This window comes from Pelobates fuscus, chromosome 10, assembly GCF_036172605.1.
Source record: "Pelobates fuscus isolate aPelFus1 chromosome 10, aPelFus1.pri, whole genome shotgun sequence".
Taxonomy (NCBI): Eukaryota; Metazoa; Chordata; class Amphibia; order Anura; family Pelobatidae; genus Pelobates; species Pelobates fuscus.
Window position 1 is genome coordinate 938,989 of NC_086326.1, and position 20,342 is coordinate 959,330.

At 44.4% G+C, this 20,342-nt stretch overlaps 1 protein-coding gene across 1 annotated transcript in view; it reads left to right on the top strand.

Moving 5' to 3' along the window:
• Nucleotides 1-20,342, top strand: part of LOC134575060 (ovostatin-like) — a 96,759-nt gene that overhangs the window by 19,573 nt on the left and 56,844 nt on the right. The window contains exons 11-14 of the mRNA XM_063434196.1: nucleotides 1-159; nucleotides 6,108-6,335; nucleotides 9,802-9,859; nucleotides 10,545-10,687. Coding sequence (XP_063290266.1) covers nucleotides 1-159; nucleotides 6,108-6,335; nucleotides 9,802-9,859; nucleotides 10,545-10,687 — 588 coding nt within the window. The remainder of the gene's footprint in view (nucleotides 160-6,107; nucleotides 6,336-9,801; nucleotides 9,860-10,544; nucleotides 10,688-20,342) is intronic.

Genomic DNA, 20,342 nt, shown 5'->3' on the forward strand with positions numbered 1-20,342 from the left:
GTTGCTCTAACAAATGAAAAGAATGAACCCATTCCAAACCAGCAAATTAAGCTGTCCTTTAACGACAAGTTTCTTGTAACTATAACAACTGACTCCAGTGGAAAAGCAGGATACCTTATTGATACAAATAATTATATAGAGCCTAATTTTAATCTCACGGTGAGTACAGAATTACATTATTCTTTTTATAAATATTCATTGTATTTACATGGTTCTCGAGCCGTGGAAACGCATGAGAATTCCCTTACCTTAACACCTCTTACTGTTAATGAAGGAACATTGCGTACGTTACAGAAATTATTTTTACAAGGTGTTTTTAACAACCTCCTACCATGTTGCCTGGGAACCGCTACCTTTTGTTTTCCTGCCATCATCCACATTGCCCTGTACCTAAGAACAAAGACTGTCTGGCACTTTAACTGTTTTGTACAAAGGATTGGTACGTTTGATATGGCACTTCGGATACAGCCAAAGTAGTCGAAGTGGCCGCCATTAGACAATCTAACACGTGGCGGCGGCTATTTTAATTCAGTCGAACGTGGTCAGTGGTGTGTTCCATCAAATTCCTGGAAAATCGGCAACACATTTGAATGAACACCGCTGACCTGTACCTTCCCCTACCCTTCGACACCGCGACTAGAGACTAAGTTCCGTTCGAAGATTTGAACGCACATTCGAATGGGACTTTGTCATCTTTTTAGTGTAAAATAGACATCCACTTAACTAACGAACATCGCTGAAACGTAACCCCTTTTTCACTTCGACAGAGGTCAAAGTGCGTTCGACTAATCAAAAGCCGTCCTCGGATGGGACTTTGTTAATTTTCAAGGCAGAAATAGACCGACCGCACAGCCAGAAAGTTATAAAAATGCATAAAAAGTATAAGTTTTAGCTTGGAGATAATTGAGTAGATACAGTAAGAAACTCAATTTTCTCCCAAGCAGTGTAGAGGGAATCTGTGGGTTGTAACTGTTACGACACTCACCGCCAGGGGAACGAAGCCGCCGTTTAGTGAATAATCCCCTTTCTCCAGAAATGCAGTTTTAATCCAGCCGATCGTCAAACTCCCGAACGGAGCATACGAACGCGGCAACTCCCGATCAGCAATTCAGTCGAAATCCTTTCACCGTTAGAAATAACGAAAAGTACTGTCCCAATAATAAATCCCTCCACAAACGAGACCAAGCTCCGTCTTGAAGGTCAAACAGGAATGTGTTTAATGAGGGCTACCTGCCCGGTATTCATGCGGGTCTCCACAAAGGGGACCTTGTGGAAGACTGTACAATATATTGGACAGTAGCCAATCACAGTGGCTTTAACATAAGCCCTCCCCATCTTCCCATAAATCCTTCTTCTCTATCCCGGAGATAATTAGGAAGAAACCTAATTATCTCCCAGGATAGAGACAATCGCCATTTTAAAATTCCATGACAAAAATACAGTAAAATACATAATTGCAAAAATACCGAATAAAAAGGGTCCGTGCAACGTATCCCCAGATAGCCTTGATCTGAGTGCATATTCCTACCGAAAAGCGCTCAGATCCGATGTACCTAGTCCAATCGCCATGGAGTCAAAGTCTTTCATAAGTCCTTCGGTATACGAATGACTCCATGGGACGGCTATCTGGGTGAAGTCCATACGTATGTTCCAAAACTCCCGAACTGACCGGTGTTCGTACGCCTCGACGAAATAGAAGGTGGGCGGCAAATTCCAGCGGTGTTCGGTAGATAAAGTGCCCGTTTTTAGTTCCATAGGATTTGCACCGAACACCGCAGATTCTTCTCGTGTCCCAAAATGGCCGCCGCCTCGTGGTCGGCATACGAACGACGACCATCCGTACGAATGGAATGGAGAGGTGTCTGCGGTTAACCACAACGTTCTAATTGGGGCCAAGAGGTTAACCAGCAGTACACTCCTCTCCTAGGTGGCCGTTTGTTCGGCAGTTTCATTCGGTAGTTCAGTATCACACGAACAGGGGCATACGGACAGGAAATCCAACAAAATTAAGGCAAACAGACGAACCAGCAATATAAGTCCATACAGATGGATCTGTCACAGTAACAATTGTCTGATTGGTTAACGTCTAATTGTCTGTGGGTGTCTCCCTTGCATGGGAGCACCACATAAAAGGAAAGTACCTGTCATTAAAACCTCAGTTCTACTTTACCCTTTAAAACTTAGCTTTGTCTCGTTCTTGAGAGGGAATCTGCCCAGCTAATCACTAGCTCTTTTAAGAGCTCTACCTCTCCCTCTCTACTTGGATCCAGCTGATAGAAAGAAGGCTACTCCATTACTGCACAGCATCTTGCCGGGAAGAAGGACATCTCCAACGGCTGATACCCCCTCTCCACTGGGGTGGCCGTTACAGTGCTGCATGTTTAAAAGCTGCAGAAAAATCGAATTTTCCTTATACATCTTGGAAACCCCGAATGCTCTTTATGCACTCTTATACACACAGAAGCGCGATTGTTAACTCAGGCAACGCTCCCTTAAACTGCCATATACTGTCTGGCTCATATCAAGCACTCCAAACTAGCTGATTTCTGTAGATTAATTAAAGGAACACTATAGTCACCTAAATTACTTTTAGCGAAATAAAGCAGTTTTAGTGTATAGATCATTCCCCTGCAATTTCACTGCTCAATTCACTGTCATTTAGGAGTTAAATCACTTTGTTTCTGTTTATGCAGCCCTAGCCACACCTCCCCTGGCTATGATTGACAGAGCCTGCATGAAAAAAAACTGGTTTCACTTTCAAACAGATGTAATTTACCTTAAATAATTGTATCTCAATCTCTAAATTGAACTTTAATCACATACAGGAGGCTCTTGCAGGGTCTAGCAAGCTATTAACATAGCAGGGGATAAGAAAATCTTAATTAAACAGAACTTGCAATAAAGAAAGCCTAAATAGAGCTCTCTTTACAGGAAGTGTTTATGGAAAGCTGTGCAAGTCACATGCAGGGAGGTGTGACTAGGTTCATAAACAAAGGGATTTAACTCCTAAATGGCAGAGGATTGAGCAGTGAGGCTGCAGGGGCATGTTCTATACACCAAAACTGCTTCATTAAGCTAAAGTTGTTAAGGTGACCATAGTGTCCCTTTAACCCCTTAAGGACACATGACATGTGTGACATGTCATGATTCCCTTTTATTCCAGAAGTTTGGTCCTTAAGGGGTTAAATAGCCTGTGTGACGGAGCCTCCTGTACCCCGGTTGGGTACCTCCACCGACGGATGCTCCTATTGTTACTAAGGACCATCAGCATTGCACCAGACACCATAAACACTGCAGACACCACGAACCGCCGCAGCTTGGTCTCGCCATCTCCTACCCACCCTGGACCTACGACAAGGCTCCAGGCTCCAGTGGGTGAACCTCTCTTCCTTCAGAGAGCGAAGCAGGAACAGCTCTTAGAAGAGCTAGTGATTAGCATCCAGGGCCGGACTGGCCCAGCGGGATACTGGGAAATTGGGAAATGCCACTGTGCATTGGAGGAGCCTGGTTGCCTGCCTGCTGCTTTTTGACTATGGACCGGCATTTAAATACTTTATTTTCCTATGCCGAAAGGTCTATTCATGTATTTCTGCCCGGGCGTTCGGTAGATTCTATCTACCGAACAAACAGCCATCTATTGGCCTACCAGGAACCGCGGTTAGCCGGCAGGCGCTGTTAATTGGCCGCCCAGAAGCAGGCGAGCGCCGCCAATTGACCGCCCAGAAGCCGCGGTTAGCCGCGGCTTAAAGAGCGTGTGCCGTCAATTGACCACCCAGTAGCTGCGGTTAACCGCTGCGTAATTGACTATACTGGGTGGCCGCAGCTATGCATACTGAACACTGGATGGCAGCAGTCTGCAGTTCGCATGCGGACGGTTCATTCATGGATTTACTGAATGAACTAATTTAACCCAGATAGCTATGCCATGGAGCCTATTCATATAATAAAATACTTTGGCTCCATGGCAATTGAACTGTATGTGTGTGGTCTGAGCGCCATTCAGTAATAATGTGCGCTCAGACCTAAACTATCTGGGGATATGTTGCATGTCTGTATTTTATGTAATAAATGTAACCTTGTGGTTTTTTTCTTGCCATGTGCTTAATGGAGTTTTGCCTCTGTCCTTGGAGATAATTGGATTACTTTCCAATTATCTCCAGGATAGAGAGGAGGGATTTAGATGTCATTGTGGGAGTGTTTATCTGTGTTGTATGTTTTGATTGGATGTTCCACAAAACCCTGTGGGTGGTACTTTGTCTGTAAAATATGTATATAAGGCCAATAAAGACACAGCTCAGTCTGTTCCTGCTTGACCCTCAGCACAAAGCCTTGTCTCGTACTTGGGGGGGGCATTTATTGTATGCTGTTCCAGTTCGACTGCTAGAAGTGTGTGACAAACTGCCATTTGCCACTGGGCATTGGAGAGGACTTATCGCTAGCCTCCTGCCCTGCGACTATGGCCCTGGAATGTATTGCCCTGTAAGAATTACATTTGGGCATGATGGATTTTTGAATGCTGTTCCTGGCCCTTTAAATGCTTTGGAGCAGGGTTACAACTTTTAAACTGGCACTTCGAATGCAGTCGAAGTGCCGAAGTCGTCGAAGTGGCCGCCATTCGACAAACGAACACGTGGCGGCGGCCATTTTAACTTATTCGAACGCGGTCAGCGGTGTGTGCAGCCAAATCTATGGAACTGTTTTAGGCTACCCAATTGCACGAACACCGCTGACCCGTACCACCTTCGACACCGCGGCTAGAGACTAAGTCCCGTTCGAAGATTCTTTTCATTTTCTCGGTGCAAAATAGACCGACCGCACAGCCCAAATCTATGGAACTGTTTTGGGTATGAAAATGTGCTTGCGGTCGGTCATAAAGGACTTATACCTATCTCCCGAACGGCTGAACAGATTCGAATGATTTTTGGGTATGTTTGTATTTGGAATGTGCTGATTAATAATATGTATTATTAATATTGGATGTATGGTTTTAGAGTTATGAACGTTGGGTAAAAAGTATGTTTAAATTGTACGGATAATTGGGTTACCTCCTGGAAGTAAGATGGCCGCCGCCGCATTAGAATCTGTTCCAGTTAAAAGTCCAAGGGGCAGAAACAGTACTTTTGAACATGGGTTATCACAGGGCCCATAGTTCTGGGGCAATCAGGCCTCTCCAAAAGCCAGAGGCAAAGTGTAATTCGTCACAGTCTGAATTTTTATATTATTGACCACTGCTTGGAGTTAGTAAGGTTCAGAACATTGATGGAGGTTCTTCAACAAACTGTCAGTATTGGTGTAACAGTCACCTGGGGACTTATGTAACAGTTTACCAGGAGTTGGAACCCAGTTGCAGGAGATGGCACAGGAAGGAGGCAAAAACTAAAAGCGCAGTACAGATTAAGGGGAAATCCAAAGGCAGGGTCAGACGAGAAGCAGAAGTCAGGGCTGGCAGCGGAGTGACGTAAAGCAGGCAGAGGTCAGAGTCCAGGAAATCAGTCAATAGCGAAGCAAAGATCCGGCAGGAAACACCAAACAGGCAAAAAATGACCAGATCATAGGTTTCAGGCAGGGCTGGCTTTTACCGCCTGCTAATTAGGTGCAGCTGACCCTAATTGGAAAAGGGCTGCAGGTGGGTCAGCACTCCTTAATCCAGGCAAGGGGGTCAGGAAGCAGAATAATGCAAGCAGAAACTGGACCGCCCTGGTGGACAGCACGGCAGAGAACCTGACTGGGATGCTGGTGCTGTAAGCTCAAACCCAGCCAGGTCTCTCAAAGGGGCAGCCACACCTTGCTGTCTGCAGGGCTTGGGCTGTGCCATGACAATTGGGGGTAGTTATGGTTTGTTAATATTTATACTGTTTTTTAAAAATGTATCGCTGAATTAACATGAAAATCATGTTGTTATTTAAAACAAATTCTATTTTACTATACAGCGAAGTATAAGAAGGTGAGGTAAGACATTATCAATATCTTGTCATATGCTAGATACCTCTTTTTGGTGACGAACGTTCTAACCCATGGATAATGGATACATAGGTATAATATAATATACTGTGTGTGGGGCCCAGAAAGCTTTTATATTTCTAATGCATTTTATCTATTTTTCTAAGGCTACATATGAAAACCCAGATCAGTGTTACTACTTAAGCTATAGTAACGAGCAATATCCCACAGACCGTCACCAAGTCTTACGCTTTTATTCCGAGACGGGGAGCTTTGTGCAGATCCACCAACTTCTTGGAGAGCTGAGCTGTGGGCAAAGCTATAGCGTCGATGTGCAGTATATACTGACCAGGGAAGGAGTGGGAGAGGCTAGTACTATCACATTCTACACAATGGTGAGTATCGAAGGGTGGAACAATGCAGTGCTGGTTAGGACATATTCAGTAATGAAGACTATAGGATGGTTACTTTGAATAAAGTCTAGGTCACACAGGAAGTCCAGGGTATTGTTACAGAGAATGTTCCTTGTTTGAATGGACAGCTACATATCTAAAAATGTACCCACTATCTCTAACATTACATCACTGTCCAGCCAAATGCCACCCTCTGACCAGCCACGAACTGGATAAAAGGGTATCCTTCATTTTCTTTTTTCTGTTATGCCATAGTACAGAAAGTAGTAAACTATGGCTTAGTGTTAATTGATGTCCCTGAAGTGCGTTGTGATTTATGTAGGAGGTCAGCCATTTATGTAGGTCAGCCATTTATATAGGATGTCAGCTAACAGTTGCGTCATAGGTAGTGAGTTACAAATAAAAGGAGGAGAGGTTAAATGGACACTCTAAACACCATGACCACTACTGCTACTTTCATTGGTTAGTGGACAAAGGGACTGAGTGTGCAATTGTTTTGTTTGTTTTCTGTTCTTCAAATAATTTTTTAGATATATGAAAAAAAAAAACAACACACAAACGCATTAACCTATCCAACTGTGACAACAAACTGATCAAAAATAATTTAACGGGGACAGCGTCTACTAACTGTTTGCAGCCTAACTACTACATCTCACTCTAGTGGTTCTGGTGCTTGTTACGATTGCCCCAAGCTAGCTGAGGGTTGGACCGTAGAAGGATGCTCCTAGTGCTCCTAGTGCTCACCAAGGACCATCAGCACCGCACCAGACTCCATAACCACCGCAGACCGCACAAACTGCCGCAGCTTGGTTGGGGTCTTGCCGTCTCCTACCCACCCTGGATGTAAGACTCCAGGTTCCAGTGGGTGAATCTCTCTTTCCCCAGAGAGTGAAGCAGGAACAACCTTTTACAAGAGCTCAGTGAAGCTAAGGGAGTATGAAGAGCATAGTAAACCCTGTAGTTATTATAGCAGTCCCCTCCAAACACGAGTCGAGGCTGCGAGTTGAGGGTCAAGTAGAACCTTTTTAATAAGCACAGATGACTTTCATATATACAGATTTTCCCACAAGGTTACCACCCACGTGGACCTTGTGGTACACAGGACACAAAGTTACAACAGCCAACCAACACAGTACAGTACAGTCAGACACTCCCAGCTAAGGCACACAAACCCTCCCCTCTGCCTGTGATATCATTACTAAACACAATGGGCTAACTTAATTATCACAGGCAGTAAATATACAGTTTTACCCAAAACACAGAAACACCCCAAAACAACAATGTATCCCCATAAATCATACATCCCTGGATATCTCTGATCTGGGCGAACAACATATCCAAAAATCACCCATAACAGAGCAGGGATTCATGAATTCTATGGAAGTCATATTTAACCGACCGCAAGCATGGCTTTCATGCCCAAAAGAGTTCCACAGAATTAGGCTCCGTTCATGCATAGCTTCATTGTAATTGTCTCATTCAGTAGTTTATTCCCTTAAAATCGCGCTCCATTCGTATGAATTTAGCCGATCGCATGGAAGGTAGAAGTCTCAGCGGTGTTCGTGGAAATAGTAGCCGAAAACAGTTCCAGGTGTTCGACGACAAAACACCACTGAGCGCGTTCGGCTAAACAAAATGGCGGTCGCCACGTGTTTGTTCATACGAACGCCGGCCACCCAGTCATTCGTCAATTAAGCTGCGGTTAACCACAGCTTCTGGGTGGTTAACGAGCAGCACACTCCACAAGCAGGGTTGTCGGCTGTTCGGCGGTTTGTTCAGTGAACTCAATTTACCTAACCACATAGGGAAAAAGCCACAAACAAACCTTTTTACAGTCTGGGAACACAGTGTTAGCCATGGTCATTAGTCATAGGGCAGGAGGCTGGCAATCGGGCTCCTCCAAAAGCCAGTGGCAAAGGGTAGTTTGTCACCGTGCTTACCGTGTCCCTTTAAACACCACGAGCAGATTAACAGGAAATCCTTCACAAAGAGGATCAGAAGACTAAAGAGCCCAACAATAATAACGTGAGACCATGATACGGATTAGAGAGTTGTATACAGAATAAATGAACCCCTGCGTAGTTTGCGAATACAGAAAAATATATTAAGTGGAGCGCTGATTAAATAAATGTGAGAGGGGTTAAAAAAATAGGATACCTAACTACCTATCAAAATACGATACAAACACATAAAGAGATTACCCCTTCTCTAGTAGTAGATCAAAAACTGACCTTACTTGCACACTCAAAGTTAAGTATAAAACAATTTATTGTAAAATTCAGACAAAATATAAAAGAAAGTAATTACTTATACATAAAATATGTCTTGTTCAAATAATTTAAATGAAAGCCATAACAAAGTCCAGACCTTATTCAGATGCTCGGCGTCCCGAGTTAAAATATATGGTGTTGAAAAAAATATAGATCGAATAAAAGTCCTTTTGTAATCCAAGTGGTGGCTTGTAGTGTTGGGAGTCAGACCTCTCCAGACGCGTTTCTCCGCTCCTGCGGCTTTCTCAATGGATGAGGTCTGTCTCAATGCGTTCGCTTATATAGCGGTTTACCGGTACCAATTTAGTCTCGGCAGATTTCTCACAAACCGCTATATAAGCGAACGCATTGAGACAGACCTCATCCATTGAGAAAGCCGCAGGAGCGGAAAAACGCGTCTGGAGAGGTCTGACTCCCAACACTACAAGCCATCACTTGGACTATAAAAGGACTTTTATTCGATCTATATTTTTTTCAACACCATATATTTTAACTCGGGACGCCGAGCATCTGAATAAGGTCTGGACTTTGTTATGGCTTTCATTTAAATTATTTGAACAAGACATATTTTATGTATAAGTAATTACTTTCTTTTATATTTTGTCTGAATTTTATAATAAATTGTTTTATACTTAACTTCGAGTGTGCAAGTAAGGTCAGTTTTTGATCTACTACTAGAGAAGGGGTAATCTCTTTATGTAGTTTGCGAATAGTTTTTACTTGAGTGATTACACAGTACTGTTTATTCTCCGTACTGTGATTTGTTCGGCAATTTTAAAACATTATCTAGTTAGGCAGTTTTTTCCCATCTTATCGATTTCTGCTTTTCATTTATTATTCAAATGTTTAAGTCATTATACTTTGCTGTTAGTGAATAAACCACAAAGTCCTTTCATATTTATTTACCCCATTCCTTTCAAATCAGAATTTGCTAAAAATAAAGGATTTTTATTTTTTTAAACTGGTTGCAGAAAACAAGGTTTACATCTAACGAGATAAAATGTTCACAGCTTTGGGATTTATTTACTGAAAAGGGAAAAATTAAATTAGAAACGGCAAATAGAATAGAATTTTTCAAAAATCTGGAATTTTGGTCGTAGTTTTGTAAATGTGGATTTCTACAGTTCTCTGAAAATGTATCTGACGTTTACACCAGTCTCTGTCTCTTTTCTTAATAGATAATGTCAAAATTATTGCTTGTGCAACATGCTTCGCATGACGTCGATCTGACCACATGTAAGTACTCTGTTCATATTCTCACACCAACAGAGGAGTGATGGAAAAACTATGAAGCAATGTAATAGTTAGAGATGAGCATGGGGGAAAAATACATTTGTTTTCAATTCGTTAATTTTATCGATTCAGATGAACAAAGTTGCATCTGAAAAAGTTCAAAATTCAGACATCCATTATCCCTATGAACAATGAATAAATGTGGCAGTCACTAAGTAGATCTACATCCAATGTAGAGATGTATCTGCTAAACTGCTGAAAGGTGAAAATTGAGAAAACCCCTTCTACTTCTTTTCTTAATTTTGATCTTTCAGTTATTTAGTAATTAACTCCCTAATCTGCTATCCTTACGTGGATTGCCATAAGGATACAAAAGAAAGAGCTATTTACTGAACCGCAGAGAGATCTAAATTAAGTAAACCCTTCTCTTTTCCGTTGTTTAGTAGATAGCTCCCTAATTTGATATCCTTATCGAAATTAATTGTTTGATATGTTACCGACTGATTCATTTTCATTTCGTCTTCATTTCCTGTCAGTTGAGAAATTCGGAGATTTGTTCAGAACGAAATCATCACATGTCTACTAAGGGTTAAAAGGACAATTTAAGCAGAACGTTTTGTATAAGTCAAGCAATCTGACTTTTCCTGTAAATGTTCTTTAAAGTAATCATTATCCTTTCTCTTTCCAGCTCTGACGGGCACGTTTTCTGTAGAAATCTCTGTATCTGACCAATTGGCACCGACTGCAACTCTTCTTGTATACTGTATATTAGACATCGAGATTATTGCACATACTATCACCCTGAACATAGAGAAATGCTTCAGAAATAAGGTAGGGATCCTTCTAAAAGAATGAATAGCCAATAATCTCACCTTTCTAGAATGGGATGCATGAATGCCATGATGTGATTTATTTTTTATTTTTTTGTAAATATGATTTTTTTCCTTCAATGCAAGAGAAAACAGTGAGACTCGCAGGTCCTTTATTTAGCAGAGATATAGTTAAAGCATAATAAAGACATAACATGTTTGGCTTGGCAGTCGAATATACATTTGGATTTGAGAACTCGCAGGTCCCTTTGGTCATAGGTAGTGTGCATTGAGAGCATATGACTTAGTGAGATGTGGTGGTTCACATGCCGTCCAAGTGTGCAGACACGCCAGTCCTTTGTTGCTGAGCTGAATACTGAAATAGACTTATGACCGCTTGCTGGTTAAGTTGTGGCTCTTGTCATATGTGCCAACGACCTTGTGTCAAGCGTCAAGTGTACCCATGGTATCGGCAATAAATTTATTTCTGTCAACGCTGTTATGGCTCCATATATGTCTAGGGTCATATGTCAGGTAGTGTGTCAGTCATCATTAATCACACTAACACCCTTTACCTATAATACGTATCTAGTAGTCGTCTCTATTCCGTTGGGGTGAATGTGTCTGGGCTCCAGCACGGCCCTTGTAGCCCACAGACTTGATAAATACTCTGTGGTCAATATTGATACATATCCAGGCATAGATTGTATAATTTTATTATTTATGTATTGTTTTTTTTTTTTACATTATTAGGCCCTAGACCAGTGGTAGTCAACCTTTTTCTACCTACCGCCCACTAATGCATCTTTTTGGTTGAAAACATTTCCTTACCGCCCACCAGTTTTCGCGCAAGTGCAGAATATTTTTTAGAAAGGAGGGTGTTTTTAAAAATAAATAAATGTACGTACATTTATCTTTTTATTTCTACTTAATGCAGGTTTATAATGTTTTTAACTTTATAAAGTTTAATGCGAAAACAATAAAGTAAATTGAAATTACCTTTACTGGTGATTAATGAGATCCTTGAGGTTGATGCTGCGATACTAAATATTTGATATCTGGTTCGATTTTCGTAAGGAACAAACAAAGGTCTCTTTCGGTGATATTCAGACGACTTCTCTGTTTGCGCATAATATGATTTCTCATTTGTGCGTCAGCTCATCTCCTCTCCCTCCTCAATTCCCCTCCCCACCTTTTTTCCCTTTTTTAACTTTCCTTATAGCAATGCCCAGTAGGAAGGCTGAACTAGGTAGCCCACTTACTATAGTCCAGACAGGCACACATACACACATACAGACACACACACATACAAGACACACATACAAGACACATACATACACGCACACACGCACACATACACACAAGACACATACATACAAACATATATACAGACAGACAGACAGACACACACACACACACAAGACATACATACAAAGACACACATTATATTTAAGTCACCCTCCTGTTTCCTACCTTTAAGGTGCAGGAGGATGACTTTCCCTGGGGTCCAGTGGTGGCTCAGGTGGATGGGAGTCAGAGTTCCCACTCTGACTCCCTGGTCTTCCTCCCGCGCGGCACTCAGTGTTAGCTGGGGGAGTGACGTGCAGTCACTTCCTCCCAGCTCTGATGTCATCACAGGGGGCCCGGTCACACTGTTAAAGCGTCCAGCGCTGACCGGGCCCCCTTACAATCCACATCCATCGGGTGACCCTGACAGCATGGGCTACCCGATGGACACCTTGGAAGGCGGCCCCGGCGGTTTACCGCACGGGCTGGGGCCGCAAATGGTGACGGCGGTACCCAGTCGCAGGGGTACCGCCGGCTCGCGCCCGCCCGGTCTATCAAAACGAGGAAATCCCTACCGCCCACCTGGAATCCTGAAAACACCCACTAGTTGGGCGGTAGGGACCAGGTTGACGACCCATGCACTAGACCGATACTATATTATTTCCAGCTTTACCAGTATTTCTTCCTACTTACACTATAGTAGGTAATCATTCTGGAATTCATATAGCTGATACAGCTCCATCAATTACGATTCTTATCTATTTAGTATTCATTTTAGTTTAATTAATTTATTTTACTATCTAGGACGGGGGTAGGAAACCTTCGGCACTCCAAATGTTTTGGACTACATCTGCCATAATGCTCTTACACCCATAATGCTGGCAAGGCATCATGGGAGGTTAAGTCCAAAACATCTGGAGTGCCAAAGGTTGCCTATGCCTGATCTAGGGTATACTCATTTGGATCAAAACTTGTGCATTAAGCATCTAGTTCTTCAAATTCTTTGTATAACACCACTTAGAAGATCTCAGTTAACCGAAGTCTATGTATAATTTTTGAAAAAAAATTTATAAGCCTATTCAATTCTATTCCCTCACCCCTATTTTTCTATTTCCACTTCATTCCTGATCCCACTATTGATTTTCTTCAGTAGCAACTTCAATTTAGATTGCTAAGTATGTTTGTTGTTGCAGACCCGCTGCATTCATAGTGAGTTCCTCCATTGCCCGCAGCTCTTTCATCTGAGTGAACCACGTCTGGAGAGGTGGCATCTCAGGTTTCCTCCAATATTGGTGGACTGTTTGTCTATGTTAAGGATTCTAATTGTGATGGATTTTTTATACTTGGATGTGGGAGTCTTGGTATGGTGTAGCAACATTGCCGCTGGGTCCAAGGGGGACGGGTCATCAGAGAACCGTGTCAGTATGTCGTGAATTCCCTTCCAGTAGTGTCGGATGTGCTCGCACTCCCACCATATGTGTAGCAGCGTGCCTATCTCCTTTTTGCACCTCTACAGAAGCGTGACCAATCCAGGTGTATGTCGTGTATTGTCAGGCGTGCAGTACCAATGAGTGAGTAGTTTGTATGCCGTCTCCTGACTTTTACCGAAGACCGAACAGTGATGCGTGAGATAGCAGATTTTTTCCCAGTCCGCTTGAATGAATGTATGGGAGAGAGACTCCTCCCATTTCCCAATGAACCTAGGTGTTGCTGTTGGTGTTTGTGATTGTAACATGGAGTACAACAGAGATATATACCGTGTGGCAGTGGGTCAGGGTCTACGCATATTTGTTCAAATGGAGTGAGCTCCCGGTTCAGGGCTTGGCCCTTAACCCCTGTTTGGAGCAGACATATCTCAGTCTGGGTAGTGGGTCCATGACTAGAGTCCTGAATGTCTTGGGGTCCAAACCCCGATGGAAAGTCTGCATTATGAGTCAGGGGGAGCAATGGTGATGGGAGTGCCTCCTCGTGCTACTACACCATACCTGTAGTGTAGCCTTCATGTATGTGGAGTAGCCCTGTTCCCCTTCTCCCTTCCACACAGGGAGCCATGGGAGGAGAGCGGCAGGTTTGTCCGCCCCTGTCTCCTCTGCCTGCTTCCAATGTTTGTTAACGTTCAGCTTCGACCACTTCACCAACCGTAGTAGGTGACACGCTTTGTAATATAGCGAGAAGTCCAGCAATGCCAGTTCTCCCTTGTTCTGGGGCTGCATGAGTAGAGCGTATTTTTTTCTGGGCCTCTTTCTATCCCATACATATACATATACATAAGGCCATACGGAGGAAGGTAAAGAAGGAAGTTTGTATCATTATGGGTAAGGCCTGAAATAGTTAGAGCTGCCTTGGAAGGAAATTCAAACAAGAGGTCGTCCTCATAGGCGGCGACCTTGTGGTGTGTATTTTCTGTGACTATCCCTGTTATGTCTGGCTGTTGTCTAATAGTTGTCAAAAAGGGTTCAGGGCGAGGACAAAGAGTAGCACGGATAGCCAGCATCCCTGCCGAGTGCCATTGGAGATGGCGAATTCTGTTGTCAGGGCCCCATTGACCACAACATGTGTGGTCCAAGTGTGGTCCAAGCCCCAGATGGGTCAATATATTCCCAGCAAACCCTGTCGAAGGCCTTCTCCGCGTCTGTAGATAGCAGGAGAAGGAAGGCCTCTGCTTTTCCCCGGCCCCCAATGCATTAGTGTTCGAGCTTGGATGGTGTTGTCCCTGGCCTCACGCCCCATCACGAATCCCACCTGGTCAGGATGTATCAGGGAGGGTATATGCGATTGGAGCCTGATGGACAGAATTTTGGCCAGCAGTTTAAGATCACAGTTGATGAGAGATATGGGCCTGTAGTTCCCACAGTGGTCCCGGTCCTTTCCCTCTTTCGGCAGTATAGTAATATGAGCTGTCAGTGACTGTCTGGGGAGGCTATGTTCTCTCTGATGGCCAGTAGAGGGGGATAGAGAATGTCCGCATAGTATTTGTAGTATCAGATGGGTAGGCCATCTGGGCCGGGCTTTTGCTGGGTTTCGTGTTTTTTATTGCTATTGCTAGCTTCTCTGGGGTGATTAGTTCCTACAGCTGCTCTGACGTTTCCCTATCTAAACAGGATAAATGTGCCACCAGGTACTGATCAATAGAGTGTCTGAGTCTTTGCTTGTGCTCTTGTGTGTGTGGTTGGGGGAGAGAATAGAGGTCTGAGTAGTAGGCGCGGATAAGTTCCTGAATCTTAGTCGGGTGTCTGTGCAGGGTGCTTGTTCTATCCCTGATGCGGTCAATATATGTGGCCTGTCTCCATTTAGTTAGCATCCGGGCTAATAGCTTACCGCTTTTGTTCCCATGTAAGGAGAAGAACACCCTATGTCTCAGTGCATCCGTTTGGTGTGTAAGAGTGTAGCAGAGTGCTGGTCTCTCACAGACTCTCTCTGCTGGTCATCCAAATAAGGCTCAGGAACAAGTAATAAAACCCAAGAGAATAATATCCACGATTAGTAAAGTAATCCAAAAGTATCCCACACGTTTCCCAATGACTGGACGACACACATCATAAGGAACAGAACTGAGCTGAGGTTTAATTTCACATGCCTGCTTTTAAGCAATTCTCCAATTCAAGGGAGACACCCACAGTAATTAATAAAGTGACCAATAAAATACATGTTACCTCCCACACATCTCCTCCCCTCAGCATGACACATAATCCACTTCTGTGTACAGTATTTCCCCAGTTTCTGGATGTACCCCAAATACATGGGGTACACTCCTAAATATGGTATACCCTGATAGCCCCGATCTGGGTGATTTTTGAGTATGTTACTCACCCAGATCGGACCAGGGGTTCGGGAGTTATGGAAGAGTAAAGTGTTGACCGACCGCACAGAAAACAGTAGCCGAAAATAGTTCCATAAGTTTTGGCCTTGCGGTCGGTCTTGGTTCGTGGGTATAAATGGATGAAAATACCGAATTAAATGGCTGTTGCTTGCCTTGATGTGAATCCCCTTGTTCGGATGAGTCTTTCTACCGAACGGCAGCTCGTTCGGTTGTTTCCGCACGAAGCTATGGAAGTCTGGAGGTCTCAGCGGTGTTTGCTTAGTCGAGTGTCCTGTGACGAAGTGCCCTTCGCCACTTGGTCCTGGAGAGGCCTGCTTGCCAGTGACTATGACTTCCCTGTGACTATGACTCTTTGATGTATTTGGCTTTAAAGCCCCTATTCTACCTTCAGACAGACTATTTATGTAGGTTGCTTTATTTCTCTTATGTTTTAGTCACCCTGTACCCATTATAGGTGCAAGGTGTGTGTAATGTAATTGTTTGTGTGTGTGTGTGTGTGTACTGTGAAATGTATTGCCTGCTCTCCTGTACTGCTGAGGTTTGCTACCAACTAGGTGGATTTGGCTATGGAGCTTGTCTAGTGCCCTCTGTTGGTAGCAACAGTAATATGCACTACCTGAATAGCAAGACTGGTTCATTTGCATATTTCTAATTCTGCAGGCACGTGAGATATTTTCTGTTAAATTTTGTCTCCCCCACCCCTTTACAAATATGCCATTGTGTTGTAATAAGTCACTGTATGTTGCCTGCTATGATTTGACTGTTTGTAATTTTATTGAGTTTTCACAGCAATGTTAATGTAATGACCATATGAGCTAGTCCCAAGTAAAATAACGTTTTAGACAGTTTTTCTTGATCCCTCAAAATGTAGCCCTGTCTCGTTATTGGAGGGAGCTGTTATAATCACACTGGGGATTGCCATGCTCTGCATACTCCTCTGAGCTTGAATCACTTGGCTCTTTTAAGAGATTGTTCCTGATACGCTCTCCTTGGAAGAGAGGTCTTCCCCACACAGTCCTGGATGCTGGAGGTTCATACAGGGTAGAAGGAAGAGTTTTTTCCCACACGGTCCTGTAGAACAGAAGCTGATCCAGGGTGGAAGGCAGACGGCGAGACTCCAGTCAAGCTACGGCGGTTGTGGAGTCTGCGGTGGTTGTGGTGTCTTGTGGTCCTCGGCGGAAGCGTCCATCAATGGAGGGTACTCGGTCAGAGTACGGGGAGCTCCGTTACATGTCCGATTTGGGTTCCAGACACTCGACGACCAAACACCGCTGTTCGGGAGTTAAGATGGCCGCCGCCACATGCTCGTATCCCGAATGGCGGCCACCCATAGAACAAAGTACCGATTGCCAATTAGGGGTTTGCAACATTGTTGTGAATGGTAATGAGAGGCACACTTATCACTGGGGTTGTCTGATTGTTCGGTAGTTTCACTTGTATAGTAAACGGAGTGATTTTACCGAACAATCAGACGAATGCTGCATACAATGTGAATACATGGAATAGAAATATACGAAAGCATATTAAAATACACAAATTTTAAAGACAGCCTTAATGCAATCCGCTACACTGCTTGCCCACAAGCCGGCATACACAGTCTGATCCTCCACGGGGGTTGCTCACGGATCATTTTTCCAAGTCTGTTTGTCTAGACCACCCGTCGGCGTTTCAGTTCTGTTTCCCCGGACGGTACTGGATGTTGAAGTCAAATGGCTGCAGCGCCAAACTCCAGCGCAGCAGCCTGGCATTGTCCCCCGACACCCGGTTCAGCCATACCAACGGGTTGTGATCCGTGAGCAAGGAAAATGGCTGTCCATACAAATATGGCTGTAACTTCTTCAGGGCCCACACCACAGCCAGGGATTCCTTCTCGATGGAGGCGTAGTTTACTTCTCTGGGTAATAACTTGCGACTGATGTAAGCTACGGGATATTCTCCGCCATCGGCCCCGACTTGGCTCAGTACTGCCCCCAATCCAAGCATAGCATCTGTGTGGACAAGAAAACGTTTAGTTGGATTGGGAGCAGCCAAAACAGGCATTTTTCAAGTGTTGGAATGCCTGCTCACACTCCGGGGTCCAAGTTACTTGGCGGGGAAGATTCTTCCCACAACCTACTCGGTGCCCAAGGTACTGGACCTCGGCCATCCCTATACTACATTTAGCAGGTTTCAACGTCAAGCCTGCCTTCCTGATTCTGTCTAGAACCGCTCCTATATGGCCAAGTGTCCTGCCAGGTATTGCTGAATATGGCAATATCATCTAGATATGCTCAGGTATAGTCTTGGAACCCGTCTAGAAGTCGGTCCACCATCCGCTGAAAGGTAGCTGGACCGTTTTTCATCCCAAACGGCATGACCTAAAATTGGTACAGGCCGACTGGGGTGACAAAGGCTGACTTAGGGATGGCGTCCGGGGCCAAGGGAATCTGCCAATACCCCTTACACAGATCAATAGTATCGAGGTATTGGCCTCTTGCCATCCGGTCTAGCAGTTCGTCTATCCTAGGCATAGGATAGGCGTCGGACACTGTCTTCTCGTTTAACCTCAGTAGATCTCGGTAATCTACGCAGAAGCGGGTCGTACCGTCCCGCTTAGATACGAGGACTACTAGGGAGGCCCAGGGGCTGTCTGATTGCTCAATCACCCCCAATTGGAGCATCTCGTCGATCTCCTTGCGCATGTTCTCCCGCACCGGTTCAGGGATGTGGTAGGGAGTCTGGCGCATGGGTAGTTGCCTTGGGGTTTCTACTCGGTGAGTGGCCAGAGGAGTGTACCCAGGCACATCGGAGATGGTGTATTGCTTCTCCCTTAGCAGCTTCTGCACCTCGGTACGCTCCTGTGGGCTCAACCGGTCTCCTAGCGCAACCTCCCCTAAATCCCCAGACAGCCAACCATCCCCCAAAAGGTTTGGGAGAGGGAGGCTGTCAAACTCGTCAGAGTTGGGTGCACAGAAAGCGGTCACCTCTTCTGAACATTCCTGGTAAGGCTTCAGCATGTTCACATGGAGCATGCGTCGCCCTCCAGTCCCTGCACAGGGGTCAATTATATACGTGGTGTCACATCTCTGTTCCACCACTCTATAAGGGCCCTGCCAGGCGGCCTGCAGCTTGTCATGTCGGACAAGTTTTAAAATTAAAACTTTCTGCCCGACCTGAAAGCTACGGTCCCTGGCACCCTGATCATACCAGGTGCGCTGGCGCATCTGCGCTGCCTGAAGATTTTCCCTTACCGTCCTAGTCAATGCTTCTAAGCGGTCTCGAAACGCCAACACATATGGTGACCAACACATATGGTATGACAGGGATGCTGCACAGATACTAGCACTATCCCTCTTGGCAGGTTCCCATAAGACACTCCGGTGTCCTCACAGATGCTTCTCCACTTGCTAAGAAGCCATCCCACTGATGCCACCAAATGTGATGGAGCTCCTGTACTCCGACAGAGTACCTCCGCCCAATCCATATCCTAGCCACTTGCAGGTACCGTGGAACGCTTCCGCCCCAGTCCCTGAAGCTTGACTGGGGTCTCTCCAGAGCTCTTCCACCCGACCAGGCTGTGGCTCTCCTTCCAAGCAGGTATTATCCCCTCTGCCTATTCTGCTGCAGCTTTCCTTCCAGGCAGGTATCGTCTCTGTAACGGCACCCCCAGGCATAAAAGGGGTTAACCGCCGTTTAGTAGATCTTCCAGAGACACAGGCACAGCTACTGTAGACACCAATACAGCGAACCAGAGAAGCATATGAAAGCCGTAAACAGCCGAATAGGAAAAACCATACAAATAGGTTTACACTCCTAGCAGTCAAACTGGAACAGCATACAGTAAATCCCCCCAAGAATGAGACAAAGCTCCGTGTGGAGGGTCAAGCAGTGAACAGACAGAGCTGTGGGTTTATTGTTCTTATATACACATTAGTACCACCCACAGGGTTTTGCAAAAAAAACAATAAACACGTACAATACACTCAGACACTCCCACACAAAATCCTCCCCTCTGCCTGTGATACAATTACCTTACACAATGGGTAATGTAATTATCACAAGTAGAAATACAGTTTTACACATTATTCATAACTTAAAAAGTATGCATCACATAATAATCAGCATACTCCAAATACGAACATATGTCAAAATCATCCACATCGGTCCATTGGTTCAAAAGATAGATCGAAGTCCTTTGTGACCAAAGGAAGCATGGCTTTTCTGCCCAAAACCAGTTCCACAGAGTCTTCTATCCTGGAGATAATTGGGAAGTAATCCAATTATCTCCAAGGACAGAGGCAAAACTCCATTAAGCACATGGCAGTAAAAAGACAGTAAAATACAATAAAATACACAAGGTTACATTTATTACATAAAATACAGACATGCAACATATCCCCAGATAGCTTAGGTCTGAGCGCTCAGACCACACACATAGAGTTCAATTGCCATGGAGCCAAAGTCTTTCCCATAGTCTTTCATTATACAGATGGGCTCCATGGCATAGCTATCTGGGTATCACCACTCAAACAGGGCAAGCACCAAATGACCCGGCTTTCATGTCTTTGCAGGGGAAAATTAAGCATTTCAA